This window comes from Manis javanica, chromosome X (genome assembly GCF_040802235.1).
Source record: "Manis javanica isolate MJ-LG chromosome X, MJ_LKY, whole genome shotgun sequence".
Classification (NCBI taxonomy): Eukaryota; Metazoa; Chordata; class Mammalia; order Pholidota; family Manidae; genus Manis; species Manis javanica.
Window position 1 is genome coordinate 93,721,039 of NC_133174.1, and position 27,137 is coordinate 93,748,175.

Below are 27,137 nucleotides of genomic sequence, written 5' to 3' on the forward strand. Positions count from 1 at the left end.
TTGAATCAGTAATGAAAACCTCCTAACAAAGAAAAGTCCAGGATCTGATGGTGCCACTGGAGACTTCTACCAAATATTTAAAGAAAAATTAATACTGATTTTTGAACTTCTCCATAAAATAAAATAGGGAACATTTCCTAATTCTATGAAGCCAGCATTACCCTAATACCAGAGCCACAGAAACATATCACAAAGAAAGAACATTAGAAACCTTATGACTACAGATGAAAAAATTCTCAACAAAATACTAGCACACTGAATCCAATAGCATATTAATAGAATTATACACCATCACCAAGTGGGATTTATCCCAGGAATGTAAGGTTGGTCAATATATGAAACCCAATCAATGTAATACACCACTTTAACAAACAATGTAATATATTGCTTTAATAGAAAAACAACATTAAAACCCATAACCTCATTTGATGTAAAAAAGGCATTTGACCAAGTGGTAAAGATACCTCAAGACAAATGCTGGGCATAGAAGCCACAGGGCATAAATCTGCAAAGAAGTAAAAAGCTAACCTTTTCAAACAATATGGCTTCTCTCTCACTTACCAACTTTACATCTCCCTGTATGGCCCCGGAAGATGACTGGTTAGCCAGAGACGGGTAAGATTCCTCAAGGGAGGAACAACCTAAGACAGGCACAGTCGCAGGGGGGCCATCAGGTGAGAAATTGGGGATCAACAGTGATGAAGCTTAGAACCTCACCCCTCCCTGTTTTGAGAGAAATCTTCTGCATCCGTGGATGTTTTATTGCCCTTGTCTAGCTCAGATTAACACATAGTCTACAGGCACACACCTGATCATCTACAATTGCTCTCTTACAACACTAAACTATGTTTTCTACCTTTATCTTGCATCTACCTACCACTTCAGCATTTATTTAGAAATAAAAAAATAATAATAATAAAGGGAGAAATGTGGGATCCACATATAAATCAAGTATAAAAATCAAACGAATATTCATATTTGACCTGATTGTTTATAGTTCATAATGCGTGATCAAAACCGAAAGTTTCTGTGATGACTGCCCTTGTACTGTTCACCATGTAAGAACTTATTCACTATGTAAGAATTCGTTCACCATGTAAGAACTTGTTTGTTATGCTTCAGAAGATTGGAGACCAATGAGAATTAGGCTTGAGATGGATTAATGATTGTGCATTGAGCATTGACTCCCCTATACAGAATTTTATTGTTGTTAACAACCATTTGATCAATAAATATGAGAGATGCCCTCTCAAAAAAAAAAAGGCATTTGATAAAATCTGATACTCCTTCATGATAAAAAAACATTCAGAAAATTAGGCTGTGAAAGGAACTTTCTTAAAATGATAAAGGATATTTATGAAAACCTCACAGATACTCAATACTCAATATGATGTGGTAAGAAAACCACATCATACTTAATAGTGAAAGACTGAAAGCCTTCCCCCTAAGGTCAGGTTTTCCTCCTAAGATATATGCCTATTTTTACCAATTATTCAACACAATTTTAGAACTAGACAGGAAAAATAAATAAAAGATATCCAAATAAGAAAGGAAGAAAGAAAAGTATTTTTATTTGTAGATGACATGATCCTATATATAGAAATTCCCAGAGTCCAAAGAAAGGCTACTAGAGTTAATAAAATTCAGCAGAGTTGTAGATTACAAGATCAACACACAAAAATCAGTGATGTATCTATATACTAGCAATGAATAATCTGAAAAGGAAATTAAGAAAGCAATTCCACTTGCAATAGTATCTAAAAGAATAAAATATCTAGGAATAAATTTAACCAAGGACATGAAAGAACCATATATAAACTACAACTATTGCTAAAAGAAATTAAAGATTTACATGAATGGAAGTATACCCTGTGTTCATGGATTTGAAGACTATTTCTAAACTTACTACAAAGACACAGTAATCAAAAACCTGTGGAACTGGCATAAAAATAGACATAGGGATGAATGGAGTAGAATTGAGAGTTCAGAAATAAACTGACATGTCTATGGCCAATTGATTTTGACAAGGGTGCCGAGTCCTTTCAATGAGGAAAGAACAGATGATTCAACAAATGGTACTGAGACAGACAACTGGATTCAAAAAATGAAGGTGGACATTTTCTTTATACCATATGTGAAAATTGACTCAAAGTGGATCAGTGACCTAAACATAAGTTAAAACTATAAAACTCTTAGAGGAAAACAGGTAAATCTGCCTGGCCTTGGATTCTTAGATATGACACCAAAAGCACAAACAACAAAAGAAAAATGATAAATCAGACATCATCAAAATTAAAAACTGTGCATCAAAGGACATCATTAACATTAAAAAAACCCTATAGGAGAAAATATTTGCAAATCATATAACTGCTAAGGGACGTTTATCCAGAATATATAAAGAACTTCTACAATGTAGCAACAAATAGACAAACAATACAACTGAAAAATGGGGAAAGAACTTGAACAGACATTACTCCAAAAAGATATGCAAACAGCCAATAAGCACATGAAAAAATGCTAACACCATTAGTCATTAGAGAAATGGAAATCAATACCATAATGAGATACTACTTCACATTGATGAGTAGAGTTATTAAAAATGGTAAATAACAAGTACAACAAGTGTTGGCAAGGATGTGTATAAATTGGAAACTTTGTATGTTGTTGGTGGGAATGTAAAATGGTGTATCTAATGAAAATAGCTTGGCATGACTGCAGTGGGGTATGGGGAGGGACTTGAAAATAAGGGTGAATGTAATAACCACACTGTTTTTCTTGTGAAACCTTCGTAAGAGTGTATATCAATGATACCTTAATAAAAAAAAAAGAAAGAAAATAGCTTTGCAGTTCTTTAAAAAGCTAAACATAGAATCACCATATGGGCCAGCAATTCTACTTCTAAGTATATAATGAAAAAAATTGAAAACAGGGACTCAAACAGGTATTTGTGTACCAGTGTTCATTGTGGTATTGTTCATAAAAGCCAAAGGTGGAAACAACTCAAATGTACACCAATAGATGAAAGGGTAAACAAAATATGGTGTATTCACACAGACCAGAATATTACTCAGCCATAAAAAAGGAATAAGCTATGATACATGTCACAACACAGATGAACTTTGAAAACACTATGGTAAGTGAAATAAATCAGACACAAAAGGACAAATATTGCATGGTTCCACTAATAAGAAATATTTAGAGTAGGCATATTTGTAGAGACAGAAAGTAGACTGGGGATTACTATGGACTGACAAGAAGTGGTTAATGGGGAATTATTGCTTAATGGTTACAGTTTCTCCTTTGGGTGATGAAAAAGTTTTGTAAATAGTAGTGATGGCTGCACAACACTGTGAATGCAATTAATGTTACTAAATTCTACATTTAAAAATCATTAAAATGATAACTTCTTGTTACGTATTTTACCACAGTAACAAAATACTTAAAAACATTAAAAGTTGGTGAATGAAAAGATGGCAGCGTGAGAGGTGAGACAGAGACCCCCTCCTAAAATGACATACAGTATGAAAATATAATTAATACAACTAATCCTGAAAGAGCAACAGGAAAGAAGGCTGCACCAGACTGCATACACCTGGAGAAAAGAACATACCTCATGGAACAGGGTAAAGTACTAAAGCCATGACCCCACAGGACCCAAGCCCTTCCCCCGCACCAGCTCACAGGCAGGAGGAAGAGAAACAAGAGTAGAGAGGAAGTGGAGGCCTGGGACTGCTGAACACCTAGCCCTAGAGATCTGCTCTGGGAGCACGAACCTACCTTGCATGGTGCTCTGGTGATTAGTGGGGTTGGAAAGCTAAGACAGGTAGAATACCTGGAGAGACTGAGATTCCAGCTACTTGTGGAAAACAGGGATCCATATCCAGCTGCTCTGCGTGGGCAGTCTGAGAGACTTCCTAACAGTGAGAGGGCTGCTAAAGGGGCAAGGATTGCACAGAGCTTACTGCAGCCTGCTGTGCCTACCTCCTGGCCAGCCCACAACTGGCTGGCAAACTGGCAACCCCTGCCCTGGCATCAGGCCAGCCAGAGGGAAGCCCCACCTACAGCAGCTACAAATGCAAAGCATAGAGGCTTCATAGCAGCCAGGATGCTGCAGTGGGATATGGGGGGACATGATAATATGGGTAAATGTAATAACCACATTGTTTTTGCATGAGAAACATTCATAAGAGGGTATGTCAATAATATCTTAATTTTAAAAAACCAACATGTTAAAAGTGATGGGCCACGAATGCTTAGTTGCATAGGAAATGAAAATAATGCAAGAGATAGGTTACAGAAAGGGAAAAATCTTAAGAGATAAGGGACAGGTGTGTCTAACAACACTCATATTTAAGTTTGGGATGGCCAATGTACTAGGAGCTGTGTGGGGATACAGTTACAAAGTGATTATATATGCTAGCTAAAGATTCAGACTGCAAATGTTTGAGTCTAAGCTCTGTTACTAACCAACTCAATTAGCTTGACAAAGTTATTTAACCAATCAGTATCTCAGCTTTCTGAAATGTACAGTGGGTAACAGTACCCACTCCTCATGGACGTTTTAGGAATTAAGTGAGTTAATACAAGTAAAGCACACAGAATGGTATCTGGCCCATAGTAAGGCCTTAATGAATGTATAAATGTTAATAATTGTTATTATTATACAGAATAAAAAGTTCAGGCTTTGGAGTCAGACGCTCTCAAAGCCCAAGCTTCTTCTCTATGCTAACTGTCCTTAAACACAAGTTCCAACATACTAAATCTCCAAGGCATGGTATAAAGACAAATGCTAAAACAGAGGAACAAATAAAAAACAATGGAAATGCCGAAGGAGCTATTAATTCCAACACAGGGACAGGGAGGATAAGGGTGTCAGAGACTTCAAAATGACATGGCATTTGAGCTGAGCCTAAAAGAAAGAATGGTTTTACCACAGGCAGGGAAAGGGTTGTAAAAGCATTGCAGGATGAGTGAAAAGCACGAGGAAATGCACAGAGGTATGGAAGTGCATAAAATAGGAAACAAATAGTCCAGTGTGGTTTGAATGTAGGTCACATGGGATATAATGGGAAAAATGGAAAGGTGCTGAAGGACATAGAGCCTTGAAAACCTTGCTAGGGAATTTGGTGATATTTTATAAATGCCTTCCCAACCAAAGTTCCTCTTGTAAAGTTGAGGGCATGGTAGAAGTCCCGTGGGTACAAACAGCCAGCTGTGCTGTAGGAAGATTACATGCTTTACTTTATGACAGGGAAGATAAGAAATTTGCACTCATTTTTACCCCCAGGTAGCAATATTTTACGACAGGTAATACTGTATAAGTCCTGATACTACCTAGTCTTGCCTGAATCATTTTTCTAGGAAAGGAGATGAAACAAGAGAAGAGCAATGGGGTTTCAACATCAAACACACCCTAGGAACAATTCGGGAAATGACTCTGTCTCCCAAAATTCCCACCCAAGAAGAGAACATCAGCTTCTTACTTTGACACAAATACCTATATTCCCCACACTCACCCTTTTCTTTAGCTGATGGGAAATTCCATAGCAATCAACTGATTAAGTGTGTGCTCCATAGGACATTTGAGAAACAGAATATTTCCAAAGGGTCTGGTCCAACTGTACTGTGAAGATCCCCAACTGTGAAAGCAGTACCCATAGCTGGAATTCCAGGCTATGGGAGTTCTGCGGATTAAAAAAATGTTATAAAGAACTTCAAAAATCATCTGAGTTGAAACTGCATGGTGCAAAAAGCCTACCTGCTTAATTTTTCACTCTTAATGCACAAATGTGGGCATTTGTCCTTCATTTTAACTCCTAGATGTGTGAAAGATAAGTTCAAATCTGACCTCAATAGAAATTAAACTAAGGACAGCTGCTAAAACTAGGGGCACATGACACCCTGTTGAGATTTTTCAATTTAGGCCTTCCCCCAAATACATAAAAAGGGAGAGAGGAAGTTCAAAAGAAAGATCAGTATTTGTACACTGACCCTAATATCTATATTTCCCAATTCTAGGTAGTAAAGGAAAAGGACAATAACAACAAAGGAGGCAGAGGTGACCCCAGATCCCAATCTATACTCTGGCATTCTATGCCACAAACACCAGCCAGAACCTAGCTTTTGTTAAGTAAACAGGGGAAGCTAAAGCAGTACAGACAACATGGCTTCAGCTCTATAAGCTGTACAGATAGCACAGTGGGACTAGGGGAATTAATTTCTTCTTAACTACATACTCCAAAAGCACTTTGGTATCCTGTGACTGTCTCATAGAGCTTAGCTCTACCAAAAGAGATCAGCATAAACAAGGGGTTACCACCAAGGATAGATGCAAATCACTAAGTCCAAAGCATTGGCCAGCAAGCTAAAGCAAGGATGAAAGTAAACAACCACCAAGATGGAACAAATAAGACTATCCATTTAAGTTTTTGTAGTGGGTCCCCAGAAAGACCCTCCTCTGAGGCCCAGGGCTACAGGAAATGGGAGCCTTAGATGAAGAAATAAACCTGGTAACTCTGAATGGAGTACCTGGATGTTGAAGGCACAGGCTGGGTCCTTTCAGAACCACACTTCCATGGCTTTGCTGCACAGGGGTGAGAACCAGAAATCCTTTTGGGGATTAAAAACTTCAAAGTATCCTGATGAGATATGCCATGTGAAAGGCTGAGCACAAGTTCTGGGACTCAGACTGGAATGAAAGCATCTGTTTTCCCTTTCTCCTAAGTCTATGTCCTTACTCCTTTACCCAGATCTTCCCAGATGTCAGCTCAGTGTTCTCTTCTTGTGTATAGAGTGATTCTACTCCTTGAACATGTTGAAACGAAAGGATCTGTTAATGTGAACTTGTTTTAGCTGTACCCCTCCCACAGACAGAGTGCTCTTTATCATCTTTGTGTTATTTGTGCTTTATCCCTCTGTCTATAGTTCAACTAAAGAACTAGGACAACATTTTCACCAGTTGTAGCATGCAACTTTATTAACATGTAAGTAAAATCTCAAATGAATACATTTATGTTAATATAAATCACAGAAGTATAGCGTACTCATGATGAATAGATAGATGAATAGATTATCAGGTCATGTTGCAGAAATATTAAAAATATCTCAATTTATATAGCACAATAAAAAATCAACAAATATTCAAGCTCTCCAGGTCATTTGCTATCCATAAAATTACCTCCTTCAGTCAACAGATAACATAAATATTGAACTTATACTATGAATCAGTTTCATATTACACCAAAAATTTTTCATGGACTTGTGAGAACACACAGCTATTCAGAGTTTGAGTATTAATCGTACAACTTTATCTCTCACCTCAGGATCACTGTGCTCTGCTAAGTCTTGGAGTTTCTGACCAAACTCTTTTGCTTCCTGGAATATGGAAATAAGTTCAGATTTAGTGAACTGTTCCTTGGTAAATAGCTTCACCTTCTTTTTGAATTGGAAATTTATATTTTCAAATATTTCAATGATATTAAGAATATTGGCCTTTGATTCATTCTTGCTAAAGGGTGCAACCAATGATGATAGTACTTTGGCACTGATCAGTTCTCTTGTATTGGCTTGATTTTTAGACAAGCGCAAAAACACTTTTAAAACATAAAACTTGGTTTTGACACTTCCCTTGTTCAACAAGGTTAGGAAATCTGGAATGTAATTAGCAATCATATGGTGATCCTCAAATTTCACACTCAGGTGCTCTAGTAATTTTAGTCCAGCCAGTTGCACAGGGGAGTTCAAGGGATAAGAAATTATGTCCTTACAAACTTGATGTATGTATGACTCTCCTGTTTTTGGTTCTTCAGGAGACTCAGAGTTGTCATCCACATTTAAAGCTCTAGGGTGTTCCGTAACATTGGGATTATTGACCAAGTTTTCAATCATAACAGTAATACCTACATCATGAATTATATCTTGGGTGAATGGATAAGCAGGACTGATGCCCATTATCATTGTAGCTATTTCATGTATGAAAGGATCCCTAGTTAGTTTAAGTAGGGCAACAAGTTCATCAAACTCTTTAGGCTCTAAACTAAAGTCACGTGATTTGCAGCGGCAGGCTCTTGGATTAGGCCCGTACTTTTCCCTATACCTAACCTGTTTTTTGATCTCAGCTAAGGTCTGGAAGTAAGGCCCATCATAGGGTGGGATCTTGGTCAGTGGCCGAATCCCCAGAGGAGTCTCAATCAAGGTCTCAACCAGAGTCCAATTCCCTTCTGGAGGCAAGGATCGCTCCCCTCCCTCTACTGGGACTAGGACACTATACCTGGCCCTTGACCATGCTGCTGCTTTTTGTTTTATAGTAAGTTCAGGTTTGGGTGTGGACTTGGGTGTTTCCTGGATCTTAGGTGGAGGCTTATAAACTTGAAAAGGGGTCTCTTCTTCAGGCCAGAACCACGATCCTATGCTAGGCTCCTCTCCAGTCCAGAACCAAGAGCAGACATTTTCTTCATCCTCATAACTGGACTTGATTACAATACCAGCTCTGTCCCCAGCCCTGAACTTGATGCTGGCCTCTCTCCTTCTCTGGGACCTGGACCCAATATTAGCCTTATCATCAGCCTTGGCAAAGGACTCAATATTGACTTCACTCCCAGCAACAGCCTTGACTTCATACTTGGTCACAGCACTGACTCTGGACATAGGCATGGCCTTTAACTTGGTTTGGGGCATTATACCAGGTTCTTCCAGGGGTTTTGCCTTAGTCTCAGTCATGACTCTAGTCTCAGTCATAGCTTCCATCTTGCTCACTTCCCTTGTCATAGCCATGGTCTCAGTGAAGGTCACTGTGTCCTGGCCACTGCTCCATCCCCAGCCTTGGCATGGGTCACTGGTCCTGTTTTGAGTTCTGCCTTGGCCTGGACCTTATCCTTGGCTCTAGTGTTGGCAGAGCCACTGATTCAAGATTTCAGGCCAGCCCCAGACCCTTCTCTGCCCCTGCCTTAACCTTGGAGCCAGTTATGATCCAAGTTAAAGGCAAGACCACATTATGTATCCCCACCCCCGTCTCAGCCTTGACTGAAGGTCTGTCCCAGGTTGGTGTTTTCATACAAAGTCCAGTAGTTACTCAGCCCCCCTTTCCAACTATAGGCTCTGCCAATGATATAAACAACGTGCAGAGGAAGCTCACTCAGGGAAGGGAAGGATGGCTGTGTGCCTGAGTTCAGCCCTGTGGAGGGTGGTGGTCTTCAGCCACTCCAAGGCCACCAGATCTGCCACTGTTGGACCTAAGGGTGGAGGAAGGAAATGGGGCTTTGAGTCTCTTCCAATTTTTTTCCTCATGTTGATTAGCACAGAAAGACAGGACAGTATGGAAATTCAGTGCTAAGTGGAAGAGGTAGATAATTAGCAAACTCGCTCTGCCTTCACTTCATGTTCCCTAAAACTGCAGGTGCTACTAATCTTTACAGACATGAAACAGGAATTTGGGGAGTGGGAAAGATGGGTGGGAGTGAGACAAACAGGAATCCCTAAACTGGCTATTTATTCCTGCTGGACCCAAGTAGGTTTCTACCTTATCCTACAGGTCTACTGGGAAGTCTCCACACTCAAACCAACCTGCCCTGATCTGGAGCAATTTTCTCCTCCTTTCCAATGATGACAAGCCCTACAAGAGATCTATAGGCAAATAATCTATGGACAGATAAATAAACAGACTGATATGGAAACTAATCTCTAGGTAAATAGACCTTGGTCCCTGGTCCCTATATTTGTAGTTTGTCTAGCGTTTCCCTCCTTTTGGTCCCTTCTTCCCATTGCCTTGCTTCAGGGCTGTTCCTCCTTCTCCCTGTTGCCCACCACTTTCTTCTTCAGTGACTGTGCTGGCATTTCCCTAGTTCAGAATTAGCTAGGGTGAAGTGTAAGAATAGGAAAAGCAAGTGGGGAATGAGAAAAGCATGTGTTACCCTTTCATACCCCCAAAGCTTACAAACACTCCCAACTAAATCAGCAGGGAACCACACAGGGGTTAGTAAACTGGTAAAACAAAATAATGAGAATTCTCTAGAATTAATCATCTCCCATCCCTCTATCTTCACACCAATCTTAAATACATACAGGGAACTTTTCTCTTCTTTATTATTTCCTAGCTTCAAGTTGGGTTACCATTTATGAACCTTCACAACAACTGAGAGTTCCACAGACCTAGGGATAGATCTACACATATAGATACACAAACGCAGATATAAATAAATAGAGACACGGGAGACAATGGAGACTGAGTCCTTGGTAGAGATCAGCAACTAGAACACTGATCCTTTCTGGATACAGGTACCAGTTTGCCAACATTTTCTATCTTCTTTTCTTCCTCTCCCACTACCCCCAAATTTCCAACCTCTTCTGCTTCATTCCCAAAGTCTTACAATTCCCCTGCAGAGACAATTCAAACATCCCTGCAAGATAGTGGTGGTGTTAGTAGGGATGAAATGCTCAGAAAAGCCACAGAAGTTGGCTGGGAAATCAATGAGAAGTATCATTTCCAAATTTCATCCAAGTTCTTTTGTTTCTTTCCTCTCCTCAAAGCTGATCATTTTCTGCAACACCAAGGGAGTAAAAGGGGACTGTCCTGAAAGCTGGCAGAAAGATCTGGATTCCTTTAGACACTTACCTGCTCTAGTTTTAGTCATTGACCACCTCTAAGCACTGCCAACTACAGAAATTAGGCTAATTTTTTTTCCTCCTCCCTTTGAGATCTGCTGCCCCCTACAGATCTTTACAGAAACGTGTACTACCGCAAGCTTAGGAACATACCTGCACAAATAAACGCATGTTACACACCAAAGACCAAATGAAGACCAAATGAAATTGGTTATTAATGGCCAAACTAGTAACCAGAACACGAGACCCGTTTCTAATCCAGGGCCTTGATTATCAAACACTTTCAACCTCTTTTACACTCTTTCCCTTCCAGGGATTCCCAGTCAACTGTTCTCACCGATTGCAGCAACCCCTCCTATTTACAATCCGCCATTTCTCCGCTAGAAGCCGCCACTATACTCCTTTCCCTTCCCAAACGTGGTCGGAGGTGGGGCGAGTGTCTGGAGATCAAGCTAGCAAGAGTCAGATCATTTTAAATTTATCGTTGTGTGCCAGTCAATTCATCCCCATCCTTTTCTCCCTCTCACCGCCCGTGCCCCACGACCAGATCACGAAACCCACGTTCATCTGATAACCATATCCACACTCCCAAGCAATGCCCGCCTTCTCACTGACCTGCTCTGCTTGGATCAAAGGCAGTTTTCTCATTTCCTTGCCTCAAGGGGTGCCATGCCCTACAGAAAGAGGGGCGGACAGTCAGATGGACACAGGACACGAGACAATGGCGCCATGTTCGGGAATTTGTCCCGGCACCTAGGTTTAGGATCAGATACCTGCTTTATTAGATTAAGGGTCGTAACTGGCAAACACCTGTCATTTTTTTGTATTCCCTTCTCCTTTCCGTCCCCAGGGCTCTCAGGGACCCGCTCCTAATGACTAATTAACAGCTACCTTTTCCTCCGCAAGCTTTGCCATGCCACGTCCCCAGAACCAAAACCGACAGCGGGAGGAGCTAGAGTGTAGTTTAAGGGGATCCGGCCTTGTTGGAGCGGAGTGATACCAAGCTTTGCATAGCGTCACTTCTCTCTCTGTCAGGTAGCTCCGCCCTGATTATTCCAGTTATTGGAATGGGCTAGGGCGGCATCCAGATATACAGAAAGCGCTGGACGTAGAGAAGCCGATTAACATCAGAGGGTCTCGCATTGGTTCCGCTTCTTTTGGAGTTCCGCCAACCAAGCCTACATTTCTTTTCTTTGAACTGAAATGTGTACGGAATTCTGGCGGTGGCGCCTGTGAGTCAGTTTCCGCTTAACGAGGCGGATGGACACCAAAAAGAAGTGTTTATACAGTTTACACAGTCACCTCTCCAAAGACTAGCGCCTACCTCTGTACGCGGGTTAGGGGAGGGAGCCGAGGTAAGAAGGTCGGGAAAGCGGATTGCGACAGGGAGGATCCAGACACAGAGGAGGTTAAATTCTAATCTATTTCTGAAATTATACGGCCTTTCTACGAGAGAGGCCCCTGCAATCCATCCCTCCAAGCACTTAATTTTCTACATGAAATGGGCAGGATGGAAGCGGGACTTCTGGGTTGCCCCGGTCTGACTTGATCAATATCAAGTACTGGGTCGTACAATCCTCCCTGCCTGTTGGTCCCAGCTCAGTAAATGTCAGGCACCAGACAAGGCGCATTCTAGGTCCCCTAACACTGTCCTCCCTAAGGAAAAGGGACGCTACCCACGCACTCCTCAGGGTAGATCCTAGCTGCTCTTCTGACTCCTCCTTTTCTCTCACCACTACATCCTGCCCAATTAACGCATATGCTCCATCCTCCTGAATATATAATTTTTTTGACTTTCTCTTGCAATCAATGGCAGGAGGGAATTTGAATTTGACCATAAATTCCATGAAGGAAGGGCCCCTATTAGTCTGTTAATCACTGTATTCTCAGCACCACACATTGGAAGGTAGTGAGGGGCCACTGAGTCTCGAGCATTCCCTGGCACCTTCTGTTGGCTGCTGATCAATGCCTATCTATAGGTGTGTCTTTGTCTTTGAGGTCTGCAACCTCAGCATTTATCCTAGAGTCTGCCACACAGTCCGCTTTCTATACAATTTTTTCAGTGGATGAAGGAAGAAAGGGTTTTCCAAAATAAAATTTGGAATGAAACATGGAGTATCTTGATATCTCATATTACAATGAATATTTTGAGGGTTACAAGTAATTTGGATTTAATAATAGTCATTTGTTTTTCTGTCTCCTATTTATGCTTAAAACTTTGCCTTACTAAGCTCCTTGATATAAAGAAAACCTCCATAAACTCATAAAGAAAAGATCAATGACCAACAATGCAATAGAAAACATGGGCAAATATATGAACAGATGGTTCATAAAAATCAATGACAAATCAATGTTTCTTAAATATATGAGAAAATGTTTCATCTCACTGATAACAAGTGAAAATTATAATTGCAATGATAAATTATTTTTCTATCATATTCGCAAAGAAAAAAGTTTGAAAATAAATTATATTGGAGAAGAGGTGGGAAAATTGGCATTCTATTTTTTTTGGTTTCATTAATATACAATTGCACGGGCAACATTGTAGTTACTAGATTTCCCCATTATCAAGTCCCCAACATATACCCTGTTACAGTCACTGTCCATCACTGTAGTAAGATGCTATGGAATCACTACCTGTCTTCTCTGTGCTACACTGCCTTACAAGTGCACCCCCTGCTACATTATGTGTGCTAATCATAATGCTCCTTGTTCTCCTTCTCCCTCCCTTCCCACCCATATCCCCAGTCCCTTTCCCTTTGGCAACTGTTAGTCCATTCTTGGGTTCTGTGTTTCTGCTGCAATTTTGTTCATTCAGTTTTTTCTTTGTTGTTATACTCGACATATGAGTGAAATCATTTGATACTTGTCTTTCTCCACCTGGCTTATTTCACTGAGCATAATACCATCTAGCTCCATCCATGTTGTTACAAATGGTAGGAATTGTCTTCTTCTTATGACTGAATAATATTCCATTGTATATATGTACCACATCTTCTTTATCTATTCATCTACTGATGGACACTTAGGTGGCTTCCATTTCATGGCTATTGTAAATAGTGCTGGGATAAACATAGGGGTGGCATATGTCTTTTTCAAACTGGGCTGCTGCATTCTTAGGGTAAATTCCTAGGAGTGGAATTCCTAGGTCAAATGGTATTTCTATTTTGAGTTTTTTGAGAACATTCCTACTGCTTTCCAAAATGGTTGAACTAGTTTACATTCCCACCAGCAGTGTAGGAGGGTTCTCCTTTCTCGACATCCTAGCCAACATTTGTTGTTGTTTGTCTTTTGGATGTTGGCCATCCTAACTGGTGTGAGGTGATACCTCATTGTGATTTTAATTTTAATTTCTCTGATGACTAGTGATGTGGAGCATCTTTTCATGTGTCTGTTGGCCATCTGAATTTCTTCTTTGGAGAATTGTTCATATCCTCTGCCCATTTTTTAATAGGGTTATTTGCTTTTTGGTTGTTGAGGCATATGAGTTCTTTATGTATTTTGGATGTTAACCCCTGGTCAGATATGTCATTTACAAATATACTCTCCCATACTGTAGGATGCCTTTTTGTTCTTCTGATAGTGTCCTTTCCTGTACAGAAACTTTTTAGCATGATGCAGTCCCATTTGTTCATTTTTTATTTTGTTTCCCTTGAGCGAGGAGATGTGTTCAGGAAAAAGTTGGTCATGTTTATATTCAAGAGATTTTTGCCTATGTTTTCTTCTCAAGAGTTTTATTGTTTCATGGCTTACAGTCAGGTCTTTGATCCATTTTGAGTTTACTTTTGTGTATTGGGTTAGACAATAATCCAGTTTCATTCTCTTGCATATAACTGTCCAGTTGTGCAAACACCAGCTCTTGAAGAGGCTGTCATTTCCCCCATTGTATATGCATGGCTCCTTTTATCATATATTAATCGACCACATATGCTTGGGTTTACATCTGGGCTCTCTAGTCTGTTCCATTAGTCTATGTGTCTGTTCTTGTGCCAGTACCAAATTGTCTTGATTACTGTGGCTTTGAAGTCAGGGAGCATAATTCCTCCACTTTATTCTTCCTTATCAGGACTGGTTTGGCTTTTTGGGGCCTTGTGTGGTTCCATATGAATTTTAGAACTATTTTCTCTAGTTCATTGAAGCATGCTGTTGGTATTTTGGTAGGAATTGCATTGAATCTGTAGATTCCTTTATGTAGGATAGCAATTTTGACAATATTAATTCTTCCTATCCATGAGCATGGGATGTGTTTCCATTTATTGATATCTTCTTAAATTTCTCTCATGAGTGTCTTGTAGCTTTCAGAGTATTTCAGAGTATAGGTTTTTCACTTCCTTGGTTAGGTTTATTCCTAAGTATATTATTCTCTTGATGCAATTGGGAATGAAATTGTTTTCCTGACTTCTCTCTCTGCTAGTTGATTGTTAGTGTGTAGGAATGCAACAGATTTCTGTGTATTAATTTTGTATCCTGCAACATTGCTAAATTCAGATATTAGATCTCGTAGTTTTGGAGTGGATCCTTTAGGGTTTTTTATGTACAATATTATGTCATCTGTAAACAGGGACAGTTTGAGTTCTTCCTTACCGATCTGGATGCCTTTTATTTCTTTATGTTCTCTGATTGCTGTGGCTAGGGCCCCCAGAACTATGTTGAGGAAAAGTGGGGAGAGTGGGCATCCTTGTCTTATTCCCTATCTTAAAGGAAAATTGTTCAGCTTCTCGTTGTTAAGTATAATGTTGGCTGTCAGTTTGTCATATATGGCCTTTATTATGTTGAGGTACTTGCCCTCTATACCCATTTTGTTGAGAGTTTTTATCATGAATGGATGTTGAATTTTGTCAAATACTTTTTCAGCATCTGTGGAGATGATCATGTGGTATTTGTCCTTCTTTTTGTTGATGTAGTGGATGATGATGATGGATTTTCGAATGTTGTACCATCCTTGCATCCCTGGGATGAATCCCACTTGATCATGATGGATGATCTTTTTGATATATTTTTAATATGGTTTGCTAATATTTTGTTGAGTATTTTTGCATCTATGTTCATCAGGGATACTGGTCTGTAATTTTCTTTTCTTGTGGTGCCTTTGCCTGGTTTTGGTATTAGGGTGATGTTGGCCTTGTAAAATGAGTTTGGGAGTATACCCTCCTCTTCTACATTTTGGAAAACTTTAAGGAGGATGGGTATTAGGTCTTCACTAAATGTTTTATAAAATTCAGCAGTGAAACCATCTGGCTCAGGGATTTTGTTCTTAGGTAGATTTTTCATTACCAATTCAATTTCTTTACTGGTAATTAGTCTATTCAGATTTTCTGCTTCTTCCTGGGTCAGCCTTGGAAGGTTGTATTTTTCTAGAAAGTTGTCCATTTCTTCTAGCTTATCCAGTTTGTTCCGTATAATTTTCCATAGTATTCTCTCTGAATTCTTTGTATTGCTGTGGTGTCCATAGTGATTTTTCCTTTCTCATTTCTGAGTCTGTTTATGTGTGTAGACTCTCTTTCTTTCTTGATAAGTCTGGCTAGGGGTTTATCCATTTTATTTTCTCAGAGAACCAGCTACTGCTTTTGTTGATTCTTTCTATTGTTTTATTCTTCTCGATTTTATTTATTTCTGCTCTAATTGTTATTATGTTCCTCCTTCTATAGACTTTGGACCTCATTTGTTCTTCCTTTTCTAGTTTCATTAATTGTGAGTTTAGACTGCTCATTTGGGATTATTCTTCTTTCCTGAGGTAGGCCTGTATTGCAATATACTTTGCTCTTAGCACGGCTTTTCCCTGTGTCCCACAGATTTTGTGGAGTTGAATTATTGTTGTTATTTGTCTCCGTATATTGCTTGATCTCTGTTTTTATTTGGTCATTGGTCAATTCATTATTTAGGAGCATGTTATTAAGCCTCCATGTGTTTGTGGGATTTTTCATTTCCTTTGTGTAATTTATTTCTAGTTTCATACCTTTGTAATCTGAACAGCTGGTTGGTACAAATTCAATATTTTTGAATTTCCTGATGTTCTTTCTGTGGCCTAGTATATGATCTTTTTTTGAAAATGTTCCATGTGCACTTGAGAAGAATGTGTATCCTGTTGTTTTTGGATGGACTGTTCTGTAGATGTCCACTAGGTCCATCTGTTCTAGTGTGTTGTTCAGTGCCTCTGTCTCTTGACTTATTTTCTGTCTGGTTGATCTGTCCTTTGGTGTAAGTGGTGTGTTGAAGTCTCCTAAAATGGATGCATTGCATTCTATTTCCACCTTTACTTCTGTTAGCATTTGTTTCACATATGTAGGTGATCCTGTGTTGGGTGCATAGATATTTATAATAGGTATATACTCTTGTTGGACTGACCCTTTTATCATTATGTAATATTCTTCTTTGTCTCTTGTTACTTTCTTTGTTTTGAAGACTACTTTGCCTGAGACAAGTAGTGCAGCTCCTGTTTTTTTTCTCACTATAATTTGCATGAAATACCTTTTTCCATCCCTTTACTTTCAGTCCATGTATGTCTTTGGTTTGAAGTGAGTCTCTTGTAGGCAGCATAAAGATGGGTCTTGTCTTTTTATCCATTCAGTAACTCTATGTCTTTTGATTGGTACATTCAGTCCATTTTCATTTAGGGTGATTATCAATAGGTATGTACTTATTGACATTGCAGGCTTTAGATTCATGGTTTCCAAAGGTTCAAGGGTAATTCCCTTACTATCTAACAGTCTAATTTAACTCACTTGGTATGCTATTACAAAACAACCTAAAGGCCCTTTTTTCCCTCCTTTTTCTTCCTCCTCCATTCTTTGTATGTTATGAATTATATTCTGTACTCTTTGTCTATCCCTTGGGTGACATCTATTTAGCCTCAGGAATACTTCTATCTATAGGAATCCCTCCAAAATGTACTATAGATGTGATTTGTGGGAGGTAAATTTTCTCAGCTTTTGCTTATCTGAAAATTGTTTAATCCCTCCTTCAAATTTAAATGATAGCCTTGCTGGGTAGAGTATTCTTGGTTCAAGGCCCTTCTGTTTCTTTGCATGCCACTTCTTTCTGGTCTGTCAGGTTTCTCTTGAGAATTCTGATGGTAGCCTGATGGGATTTCCTTTGTATGTGATCTTTTTTCTCTCTCTAGCTGCTTTTAAAAGTCTGTCTTTATCCTTGATCTTTGCCATTTTAATTATTATGTCTTGATGTTTTCTTCCATGGGTCCTTTGTGTTGGGAGATCTGTGCACCTCCATGGCTTGAGAGCCTATCTCCTTCCTCAGATTGGGAAAGTTTTCAGCAATTACCTCATCAATGACACTTTCTATCCCTTTTTCTCTTCTTCTTCTGGTATCCCTATAATCTGAATATTGTTCCATTTGGATTAGTCACACAGTTCTCTCAATGTTCTTTCACTGTTAGAGATTCTTTTTTCTCTCTGTGCCTCAGCTTCTTTGTATTCCTCTTCTCCAATTTCAATTCCATTTACCATCTCTTCTACTACATCTGATCTGCTTTTAAATCCCTCCATTGTATGTTTCATTTTGGATATGGAATTTCTTAATGATTGAATCTCTGTCTTAAATTCATTCTTGAGTTCTTGAATATTTTTCTCTACTTCCATGAGCATGTTTATGATTTTTATTTTGATCTCTCTTTCAGGAAGATTGGTGAGTGCAGTTTCACTTGGCCCTTTTCCTGGGGTTTGTGAGATTTTGGTGTTAACCATGTTCTTTTGATGTTTCATATTTCTATGTGGCTCCCGCTAGTGCTCACAAAGTCTAGTCTCTGGAGCTGCTCAGCCCCTAGATTGTGGTTGGGGATCTTAGGGGAGTGGAGCTGGTGCCTGGGGGTAGGATAGATTTGTTTCCTTATTCCTATATGAAGTGCCTGTCTCCAGTGTAAGAGCCAGTGAGTAAAGCACACAGGTGTAAGCCTCTGTGTTTTGTGTCTCCTGCTGTTGTAGGCAGGGCCTCCCTCTGGCTGGCCTGATGCCAGTACACTGACTTCTGGCTTGAAAACCAGTGTCAGCAGGCTAGCAGGAAGTCGCAGCAGGCTGCATGTCACCTTGGGGCCCTCGGAGCCGAGTATGCAGCCAGGGGGATTAAGTGCCTGAAGCTCCTCAAAGTTCCCAACCAGCTGGGCAGAGCACACCCAGACAACCTTGTCCCCCTGTCCCTTCTCCCATGCAGCTAGCTCCATGCACACACCACCCCTTCAGCATCCCTTTCTCTGCTAGGAAGTCTCTCAGACTGCCTGCCTATCCTCTGACACAGAGCGGTTGGATGTGGATCCTGCCCTCCACAAATGGCTGGAATCTCAAGTCTCTCAAGCACTCCACGTGTCCATTCTCCCCAGCGTCCAGATCACCACACAATATGTTTCTGCTAACAAAGCAGATCTCCAGGTCTAGGTGTACAGCAGTCCCAAGCTTCCACCCCCTCACCGCTCCATTTCTCTTCCTCCCACTGGTGAGCTGGGTAGGGGTAGGGCTTGGGTCCCACCAGATGAAGGCTTTGGTATGTTATCCTGTTTTGTGATGTCTGCTCTGTTTGTGAGGTCTGTATTCAGTCTGGTTCAGCCTTCTTTCTTATTGCTGTTTTAGGGTTAGCTCTATTAATTAACCACATTTTCATACTATTTGTGGTTTTCGGAGGAGTTCTCCATCTCACGTATCCTGCTGCCACTTGAATCCCCTGCACTTTCCTTTTAACAGCTCCATATTGCATGGAGGTATACCATCATTTATTTGATATGCCCTATTTTGATGACTGTTTAGAATATTTCCAATCTTTTCCTATGAAAAACAATTCTGCAGTGAATATACATGTACAGACAGCATTTTTCAGTGTACAAATATTACTTCAGGATAGATTCTTAAAGTACAATTGCTGTTCAATGGCTATGTGTTTTTGTGTTTTGGTAAATAAATATTGCAAAAAACCTTTACAGAGGGTGTAATAATTTATGCTCCCACTAATGTATAAGAATGCCAGTTTTGACAGACTGATTCAAGATGGCAGCATGAGAGGTGAGACAGAGAACTCCTCCCCAAATCACATATAGTATGAAAATATTGTTAATAAAACTAACTCTAAAACAGCAACAGAAATGAAGGTGGCACCAGACTGCATATACCTGGAGAACAGAACAGACCTCATGAAACAGGGAACGTATGAAAGCCTTAATTCCGCAGAACACAAGCGAGAGTGTGCTTGACTTTCTTTTTTTTTTTTTTTATTGCCTCTCATCTTCAAGGAACTTGTCCTGAGGTGGATGCCCTGCTCTTTGCTTTCTACCCAAGGGGATCCAAGATGGTGGGGCACAGACGGACATGCAAAGTTTCAGCACTGCACGCTCCGTGGAACCAGTTTCCTGGAGGCGGGTCATGAGTCTGGCCCCGCCTCCCAGCACAGAGCTGTTTGACTAGGAGGGGGTCACCTGACCTAAGCTCTGCCAATAGAAATCCTCTCCCTACCAGTTTAACTTCGAGAAGAAACCGTTGAGACTCCGTGCACTGTGAAGACTGGTGTTCTTTTGTGGCAGCCCCGTGAGAAGAAGAAAGGGGCTCCCGCTACTAAGGTCTTGGATGGTTCCCAAGTTTTCTCTAACTGTCCTAGCAAGTAGGTAAGTTACACTAGTCTTCTCTCAATGAATAATACCTGTATCGGTCTAAACTACCCACAGTCGAGGTTTGGAGATTAAAAAGAAAGGAAATCCCGTCAGATTGGAACCACTTTCCTCTCCGCTCTCTCTGCATCCCACTATTCTTACATGTGATTTGCTTCTGTGGTATTGTTAATAAACTAAAATTCTCTCAGAATCTAACAGCTTTCTTAAAACAAAGTATATTTCTCCTTTGCATCTTAGTTTTATTTAGATTACTGTTGCTGTCCCAGACCTTAAATTGTAAATATTGAATTGTGTGTGTATGTATATACATATATATATATATATGTGTATATATATATATATATACTTCTCTTTCTATTGTATTTCATAACTTTCATACTTACAATGTTTTTCTCATGTGGAGCGTAAATAAGTACTCAATGTACATCCTGGGCATGAATGGAGCTTCATTCCTTAAAATGGGCTCACAAAGCAGTTTGAATTCATTTTTTAATGGGTATCGTGTTGTGAGCATTTTTCCTACTGTATTCCTCACTGTGTTTCAGCTGGCCAAATGTTATTAAACTGGGTGATTTATAGACTAACCATGTCTTTAACTACTGACCTTGTAGTTTTTAATTTCTTATTTTGAATAATTTTAGATGCAAGTTAAGGTCGCAGAAAATAGCACAGAGCATCTTTACCCAGATTTCCCTAACATTAACAGTTTGTAACACCATAGAAGGATGATCAAAATCAGGAAATTAACACTGATGCAATACTATTAACAAGCCAGATACTTTATTTTAATTTCACCAGTTGTCTGACTAATGTCCTTTTCCTATTCCAGGATCCCATGCAGGATACCTTCAGGGCATCTGGCCATCATTTCTCCTTAGTCTCCTCCAGGCTAACGGTTCCTCAATCTTTCTGGGTCTTCACAGCTCTGACGCTTTTGAAGATCCTATACTGGTCCGGTATTTTATAGAATGTTCGCCAATTTGGGTTTGCCTGATATTTTCTTAGAATTAAATTTAAGTTACTCATTTTGGGCAAGAATTACTGTTTACCTCCATTGGTGATGGAAGACTTTCCACCCTAGTATTATGAGGGTGGCGAAACACATGACATCTGACACTGAGCAGGTGACATCATAGCAGTTTATTAATAATATGTACTCAACCCCTGGGCATCGGGGACACTACACACCAGGTAGTGCCTCGCAGGTGTCATGCTCTGGAAGAGAGTGAAAACCAGGGGCTGTAGGGGGCAGTCTTCGTATTAACGAGAGGATGAAGTGATCCTTGGTTCACATGGGAGGATGCAATCGGCTTGTTTGAATAATTCTGTGGACTGGTTGTGAATGGAAACTGACTACTCAGGGGTAAGCAGGCACTGTGCATAGTTCCCATGATAAGAAGGGTTTCTTTGGCCAGGGAACCTTCTTTGTGGGAAAACAATACGGAGGGGATGTCAAGGCATGTATATTATTGGGCCTTAATTTTAGGACTTATACCACGATACTGAAAAAGTGATTTTGCTCCCTTTCTACGTGCATCATGTCAGGGCACATGGGTCTGTATGTTGTACTTGCTACTGATGGTATTCGTGTTGATCACTTAGATTGAGGTGGTGGCATTCATGTTGCTCCAGGTAATGCTGATGTTTTCCCACTGTTAATGACAAATACTTTATCAACTTGTGTAGGAAACACTTTGAGGCTATGAAAATACCTGTTTCTTCTCACACTTTTCCTCACTGCTTTTAGAATCCATCTGGGGATCTTGCCTAGAACAGTTATGACCTAATGCTGACTTCCTATTGTCCTCATTCCTTTCACGTTTACTTATTGGAATTCTGAAGAGCCATCCATTCTCCCCCATTTATTTTATACATTTTCGAGTTTATTTACAAAATTTATCTCAAATTACTGATTCAGATAACTTATTCAAATTATTTTTATCATGGACTCCCAGACAACCATGATACATTATCTGTTATAGTCAAATTAGTTCACGATTTATTTTGTTCCTTGAGTTATTCCAGCTCTGGTCATCCGGAGCCCCTTTCAGTTGGTTCTGTGTTCTTCTGACAGACCCTATCCTTTATCACACTGGCACCGTAAGATGTTTATGTTCATTTTGTGTTTTTTTCCCTATGCAGCCCTGGCATCGAACCACATCTGCAAGGATCTTTGGGTCCTTTTTTGGAGACTGACATTTAGAATCCAGTATCTCAGTGTGCATCCATTGCTAGTGGTGTTTCGTTGCTGCTGGGCTCTCTGCATAAAAACCAAGTAGGAAATACATTGTATGTATGTATGTACCCACGCTTCCAGACCATCTATATTTATTTCTGTACCTCCCTATATGTATAGATATTAAAAGTGTTAAAAGCCAGAAGCTACTGCTGACATATCTCATTTCAATCCATTCTAGTCTTATCTGTAACTTCTCTGATCTGACTCCCTTTATCTACTCTGCTTACCAGTTTGTTCATGCCTGACATATACACATAAACTAGTTGTAGGTATTCTAACCTCTACCCCCATTAATAACAGATCTAGTAAGTTGTATTTTTGTACAGTTCTTTTGTCTTTAGCCTCAGAAGATGCAATCAAAATACTGTTTTCCCAAGTTTCTTAGATTAGCTGTTTTCTTCCTCACCTCTCAGTGTGGTAAAGATAGTCATTTACAATACGGTTAGATTCATTTGTCGCTCTTTGTATTTGCATTTGGGACCAACCCCCACACTAACTGATTTTAATTGTTCATTTAATTGTTGGGAGTCATTACCATGATTCAGAGTCAAAAATGTCTTCTTAGCAAAGGATCACTTTTTTGCTTTAGTATTAATTTGTGTGATTGCAAGTTTGAATTATCATGTGTTTGAGGACCATGATATATATTTTTATGAATCATCTGTTCATATGATTTTCCCATTTTTTGACAGAACTATTAACCCTTTGTCCTTCAATATATAAAAGTTCTCTATATATTTGGGACATTACCCATTTGTCTGTGGTATATGCTGCAAGTCCTCTATCCAAGTTTCTCAGTTTTCTTTTGATTTATTTAGGATGTGTTTGTCAAACATTTAAGACATTTTTGTGCAGTCAAATTGATCATTCTTGTCTTTCATGGCCTCTTAATGTGAGTCACAGTTAGAAAGCCTTTCCCTACACTGAGGTTAAGAAAACTTCTCCCACGCTTTCTTCAAGAACTTGTGGTTTCAGTTTTTTATGTTTAAATCCCTAACACTTTTGCAGTTTGTTTTCTGAAAGGTGTGTGATATGGATCTACTGCTATTTTTCTCCAAATGTCTCTGTTGTTCCAGCACCATTTATTAAATGTCCATCCTTGCCCCAGTGATGTTCTATATCCCCCTTTTTTTAGTACTATAATTTCCGTATGTGCTTGGGTGCATCTCTGTGTTTTCTATTCTATTCCATTGGGCTATGTATCTGGCCATGATGTAATTGCAGAGGCTTTACACCGTGCTTGAATGTCTGGTATCATTCCTCCCCTCTCGTAGGTTTTCTTTTTCATTTATATCCTAGGTATTCTTGCATTTTTTAAACTATGAACTTTATTATCGACTTGTCTAACTCCACAACAATGTTTGCTGCCATTTTTGAGATTTTATTCAGTCTATAAATGCACTTAGGGAGAACTGACATCTTTTTAACGTTGAACTATTCTGTCCATGGACAGTAACTGTCTTTCCATTTACTCACTATCACAAGGGAAAAAGTTTTCCTTGTATAGATGCAATGACAATTCTTTGTCATTCAGAAAAACTTTCTTGTATCAATGTTCTTCCTAAGTTTATATGTATACATTTATTATCATGTGTTGCTGTCATATATGGGATCTTCTCTCCCAATGTGTTCTCTCCATTAGGTTTTTCTGTAGTTGTATACAAGGACTATAGATTTTTTTATGTTAGCTTTATATGCTGCTCCCATACTGATTTTGATTGTTGTTTCAGTTAATATGTCATTGTTCTGTTGGATGTGCAGGTATACTGTAATATCATCGGCACACAGAGATGGCTTTACCTTTTGTTCTCCATTCTTATAAATCTGATAGTTTTCTCTTGTCAACTGACGAATACTTATAGTACAAGACTGAGTAGGAATGAAGGAGTGGGCATCCGTTCCTTGCCTCTAGTGGTCCCCCATTTAATAAAATACTGGCATTAGGAATTAATTATGCATCTTCTTTCATGTTAAGAAAACATCACCTGGCACCTGTTTTCCAGATGTTTTTCTTTCCTTAACATGTATCGGTGTTGAACTTTCCCAAAGGCTTGTTCAGCATCTATGGTTGTCCTTAACTATGTTACTACCATGAGTGATATAAATGGAATTCCTAATATAGAACCAACTTTGTATTAATGGAATCAATCCCAGTTGGTCGCAGTGTATTAGTTTCTTAATGTATTATTGTTGGGTGTTTGCTAATGTTTTATTTAGGAATTTCATATGTACATTTTACCTATCAGTGTCATACTGGCTTCATAGGAGGAGTTAGATCGGACTTTTCCTTCCTTCTAATGTTATTGAATAATTTATAGAGAGACCATTGGTCCTGTGGCATCCTTGATACTTTACTAGAATTCACCTGTAAGACCACCTGAGCTAAATGCTACTTGGGGGTAATTGCATAATAACTTTATTTCTTCTATGAAAATTGGCAAATTTAAGCTTTTTAGCACTAGAGTTAGCATTTTGTTAGTCTGAATTTCTCTAGAACAATATCTACTTCATGTAGATTTTCAAAGTTATTTGCAAAGAGGTTGCACAGGAATTTGTTTTTTCTGTTTCAATATTTATTTTTATTCCTCCACTTTTACTTATAAAAATTTTTAGTGCTCTGAATTTGCCTCTGATCACTACTTTATGAATTTCTGTCATTTTTTCTGTTCAATATTTATTTTCTTTCTTCCACTTTTTCTTGTAAAAGTCTTTAGTGCTCCCAATTTGCCTCTGGTCACTACTTTATGTGTATCCTATGGATCCTGGTATATAGTTTGTGTAACTTCAATTTGATTCTCCTCTTTAACTCAAAAATTTTTTAAATCAGAAACCCTTTCCTGGTAGGAAAACCTCTCTGTTTTCAGTTTCTGTTAGTAATTTTAACTTTTGTTGCTTTGTGATTAGAGAGGACTATTTGGGGTATTTCTAATTTTAACTTTAATTGCTTTGTGTTTAGAGAGGACTATTTGGTCTATTTCTAATTTATGGAAGTAAATGATGCCATCCCTCTTAAATTTTTATCAATTTTGAGAAGAAAATATATTCTCTATTTTCAGAGCATGTACACACACATATGTATATAAATACTGTATATATATATGTATATATATATATACACACACACACACATATAGTTTACTTTATTATGTTGTTTAGATTTTCTACATCCCTACCCAATTTTTTATACTACTTGATCTGTCTTATACTGAGACTGATGTATTAAATCACCCATTTTTATGATATTTTTATCTTATGTCTCCTTGCCTTTTTGCTTCATAAAAGTGTTTGCTCTGTTATTTAGGCTATAAATATTCATAAGTGTTACATTTTCATTGTGAATCTTGGCTTTTATTATCAAGATGTGTCCTTTGTCATGTTAAATGCTTTGAAAAAAACTCATCCTGAACTACCCTGTTTTCTGAACACTTTCATATCTGGTCCATTCCTCCATACTACCAAGTATTATTTAAAACTCACCTATTGCATTATGACAAAAAGTTTATCTGTCTTTTGTTCTATTCTTCTGCTTTCTCTCATGTTTAATTGCACAACTTCTGTGTTTTCACAATACTGAAGCATTTCTACATTAGTCTTCCTCCCTTTTCCAACACCTGGATTTTAGTATTAGCTGTAACATGCTCACCATGAGATATTTTGGTGGTGTTTTCCATCATCACATAGGGGATCACAATCCTAATTCATCTTTTAGAAGATTCTTGGCAATCAGCCTGTGAAGAGGCATACAGTAAATGTTTTTAAGTGTGTGGGCCACAGTATCTCTGTCAACTTTGCCATTGCAGTGCAAAAGTGTCTATAGACAATATATAAATGGTTAGTTGTGGCTTTGTTCCAACAGAATTTTATTTACAAAATCAAGCGATGGACTAGATTTGGCACAATGGGATGCAGTTTGCAAATCCCTGCTCTAGTAGATAGCTCAGAAAGGGCTGAGGGGTGCCGAATTCCCAAGTTCTTATGAGTTGAAAAGCTTTCTTTATAGGCTGTGATATTTGAAGGACACTCTAGCTGGGATGTAAAATCTCAACTTCAGACTTGCTTTTGGTTCACTTCTGTTTGTATAGTTTTAAAAAGGATTCTGATTCACACGGGTTTCATACCCTCAAATGCTTGCTTGAGTGCAACTCTGGAGTGTTGGCTCACAGTCTCCTGCTTTATGGTTATTTCGTATGTGTGAAATTTTGTTTCCTCATCTTTTTTATTTGCAATGGTTGTGTATGGGATTCCCCTTCCTTTTTCTCATGTGTATGATATTGGGTTTATTGCCAGGATTCCTAGTTTTCTGATGTCATTTTGAGTCAGTATAGCAAAGTCCAGATCCTTTATTTATTTTGTTTTGGTAAGGGAGGGAGAAGCTGTGGTTGCTCTGATTTGTGGTTCTCTTATGTCTTGGAAGATCCTTCATTTTCCCCATTACCCAAGTGCCTGGGGATGCTTCTCCTTTGCTCCTTGACTTTATTCTTCCCTGGAAGTTATGTCTTTCAATGACTTCACCTTTATACCATTCCTACCACTTTAAATGCTCATATTCCAGATTCTTTTCCCTGTAGTTTGTGATATCACCTTTCAGGAGACCATTTTGGTATTTTCAGACTTATTCTGCTGCAGTTTTAGGTTATCTTTAAGCTGCTCATCATCTTCCTTCTTCTGTATGTCTTGCAGCTTTTCTAGGTCTGT

At 39.0% G+C, this 27,137-nt stretch overlaps 1 protein-coding gene across 9 annotated transcripts in view; it reads right to left on the minus strand.

Moving 5' to 3' along the window:
- Nucleotides 1-11,568, minus strand: part of ARMCX5 (armadillo repeat containing X-linked 5) — a 41,310-nt gene extending 29,742 nt beyond the window's left edge. For 4 of the 9 annotated variants that reach the window (XR_005058616.2, XR_005058617.2, XM_073227895.1 and 1 more), the window contains exons 1-3: nucleotides 11,491-11,568; nucleotides 11,215-11,273; nucleotides 7,318-9,230 (exon numbers count right to left, since the gene is read on the minus strand). Coding sequence is in view for 5 of the 9 variants with exons in the window: in XM_073227895.1 (XP_073083996.1) it covers nucleotides 7,318-8,772 (1,455 nt within the window). In the remaining 4 variants the exon portion in view is untranslated. Of the gene's footprint in view, nucleotides 1-5,516; nucleotides 5,685-7,317; nucleotides 9,231-11,214; nucleotides 11,274-11,372 lie in introns of all 9 variants that reach the window. The other 5 variants (XR_012127496.1, XR_012127495.1, XM_073227896.1 and 2 more) reach the window with 3 other exon arrangements.
- Between the last annotated feature and the right edge of the window lie 15,569 nt (nucleotides 11,569-27,137).